Source organism: Arachis duranensis, chromosome 8, assembly GCF_000817695.3.
Source record: "Arachis duranensis cultivar V14167 chromosome 8, aradu.V14167.gnm2.J7QH, whole genome shotgun sequence".
In the NCBI taxonomy this organism is placed as follows: Eukaryota; Viridiplantae; Streptophyta; class Magnoliopsida; order Fabales; family Fabaceae; genus Arachis; species Arachis duranensis.
Genome location: NC_029779.3, coordinates 47,195,165 through 47,198,036, shown reverse-complemented (window position 1 = coordinate 47,198,036; position 2,872 = coordinate 47,195,165). Strand labels below are relative to the sequence as shown.

Genomic DNA, 2,872 nt, shown 5'->3' with positions numbered 1-2,872 from the left:
ATATAGAAAATAAAGTATATATTTAAATTAATTTTTAAAAGATTCAATTTAAAATCTCCTAAGAACCACTTTAAATGTTTACTTTAAAACACATTAATAAAAGAGCTTTAACATGTATTTAATAGTCAAATAAAATATATAAAAATTACTGATTAATATTTAGTAAGATATATTAATATTTAATTTAATGTCATAATTAAAATAATCTTAAAATAAATTATAAGATTGAATATAAACAATAATTGTTTAAATTGATTAAATATATATCATGTCTCAAGTTTGATTTTTAAAGACAACATATATATCATAAATATATCATAAATTTTGTGGTCAATTTTCTATTTATTGAATAAAGATAACTTATAAAATTAGGAATTATTTGGCTTTTCAATCAACTAGTATCCAAACAATTCTACTTGAAAAATATTATTACTCTTAATCATTTTCAAACACCTTCTTTACTATTTGGAGAGGATATCTCTTAGTTTGGGATGTGGGTTAACGAGATGTTATTTGTGAGACGGATTATGTGAAAGCTTTTAATCTTGTTACTCAAGATAGTTTTGGATTTATTGATTCATTGGTGCTCAAAATTAAAGATATCATGCACTGGACGTGTTGATATGAGAGATGCAAACACGGTGGCAGATATTATGACAAAAATGACGATAAAGTTATAACTTTCACATGTCTTTCACATTGGAAAGAATTTAAGAGTAATTTTAAACGGAACTGTCCCTCTATTTAAACAATTTCTTATTTTATTTATTTTTTTATTTAGTTTATTTCAGTAAAAAAAATCAACTAGTATCCAAAATTTACACTTACTAACATAAAAAAGCAATAAAAACAATGCAAATTTTACTTTCAACTTTTTAAAGGATTTTGCTGAGAAATTTATTACTATATATGTTATGAGGGAAAGATGTATAATAATGTTAAAAAATATTACCTACGCATTAAAAATTAGTTACCGTATATTTATGTATAAATATATATGTTATTTAATTTATTTTTAATATATCTATTATATTTTAAAATACATTTTTTATATAAATAGTTAAATTGATAATTGATTTTTGACGTACAACTAATATGTTATAAAATGTTTTATTTTTTGCTGTAACAAGTCAAGGTTTTCAAAAAATTCTCAGGTAAAAAATATAATAAATTATTATGTCTAAAATTCAAAATGTTAATAAAAATTTATTCATAAATATACGAAATTAATTTTGCGAATGTAAAAATTAGTTTAGTTTATTGACAAAAGTTGTAAATATTAATTTCAGTCGTCATAGCTAAATTTGTTAATATTCTAAATTTTTATAAATAAAAATAATATTTTTTATGAATAGAAAATTAATTTTATTTATTCATAAATAAATTTACTAGTGTTCTAACATTTTATAAATACAAATTTAGTAGCAATTTATTATTTATCATTTGATATTAATAAATTATTAATATTATTTTTTATTTATTCAGTGCGTGCATATATAGTCATAAATATATACAAGACTAATTAATTAATTTAAAATTACTTTATACTACTCTAACTAAGAAAATATATAGAAGAAAAAAATTTAGAGAAGATGCATGTGCAAATTATTAATTAATTTTTTAATGATGTAAAATTTTAAAAGTAATAATTTTAATATGTGTCCTAATGCTAAATCCAAATAATAAGATAAAAATAAGGGAAAAGGCGGTAATATACACCAAACTTTTATTATTAATCTTCTTTGTTAATTGTGTATATATAGCAAAGAGTATTAGGCATCAATGAACTGGAGTCTCATCGGCAATCATTTTTAAGTAAAATTAATAATTAAAAAATATTAAAATATCAGTATATCGATATACTTAAATTTTTTCATATTATTATAGAAAAAAAAGTATGTGTGTGATTGAAATTGCAATGGTGGGTTGAGAACTTGAGATGAGAGAACAGTGGAAAAGCATCCGGTTCCATAAAAGGACCAAACCTAACCACAACCCTTTTTTTAATCTTTCACCAAACAAGCCAAGGTTGCTTTATAAGGTAAAATAGTTATTAGTAGCCATAGCTATATACCTTTCAATTCCTTCTTCCATGGCTTCCTCTTCTCACTCGCACCCCCATAACCACTTCAAAAATACCAACAATTTTGTTGAGCAAGAAAAGGAACATAACTCTCAAAGACATGTACAAGAAGAAGAAGAAAATTGGCTCAAGTTAGGGTTGGGGCTAGGAAGAAATGATGACATCATCAACACATCGTCATTCAATAATCAAGTAGTTCATCATCATCATCATCATCATGATGGATCAAACAATAATCCACAAGTTTTATTATGTTCTGATTCCTCATCATCCCATATAGGAAGCCATGGTGAACATCATCATCATCAACAAGAAATGCTGAAATTAGGGTTAGGGTTAGGGTTTCAACAAGATTCAATGTTATTAGGATCTATGGAGGAGAAGATGATGATTGAACCTACTATTAGTTATGGCAATAGGTTATTGGGGTCATCTAATAATGATGATGATGATGAAAATGGATCATCATGGCAAATTGATTCAACTTGTGGTGGTGGTGGTGGTGGTGATTTTCATCATTACAACAAGTGTGGATTGTGGTTTACGCTACGTTCATCTACCAACCGGTGAGTGAATGTTTTTCTTTAAATACTCTTCATCAATCTAATTCAACTCATCATCATCAATTAAGAGCTAAGTACTAAATAAAACAATTAATTTCTTATTTATTGCACTACTCGTTTCCATCTTATTTATACTAGTTATTTTTGGTAGTTGCTACCTTGCTACAAGAGTTCATCAATCTTCAATCACACCCTACTCTCTTTATATATATATATATATATATAT

At 24.8% G+C, this 2,872-nt stretch overlaps 1 protein-coding gene across 1 annotated transcript in view; it reads left to right on the top strand.

The window, feature by feature from the left end:
• Window positions 1-1,959: 1,959 nt before the first annotated feature.
• Window positions 1,960-2,872, top strand: part of LOC110274740 (uncharacterized) — a 5,089-nt gene continuing 4,176 nt past the window's right edge. Inside the window, exon 1 of the mRNA XM_021129917.2 lies at window positions 1,960-2,649. Within this exon, the coding sequence (XP_020985576.1) occupies window positions 2,093-2,649 (557 nt within the window). The 5' untranslated portion in view covers window positions 1,960-2,092. The remainder of the gene's footprint in view (window positions 2,650-2,872) is intronic.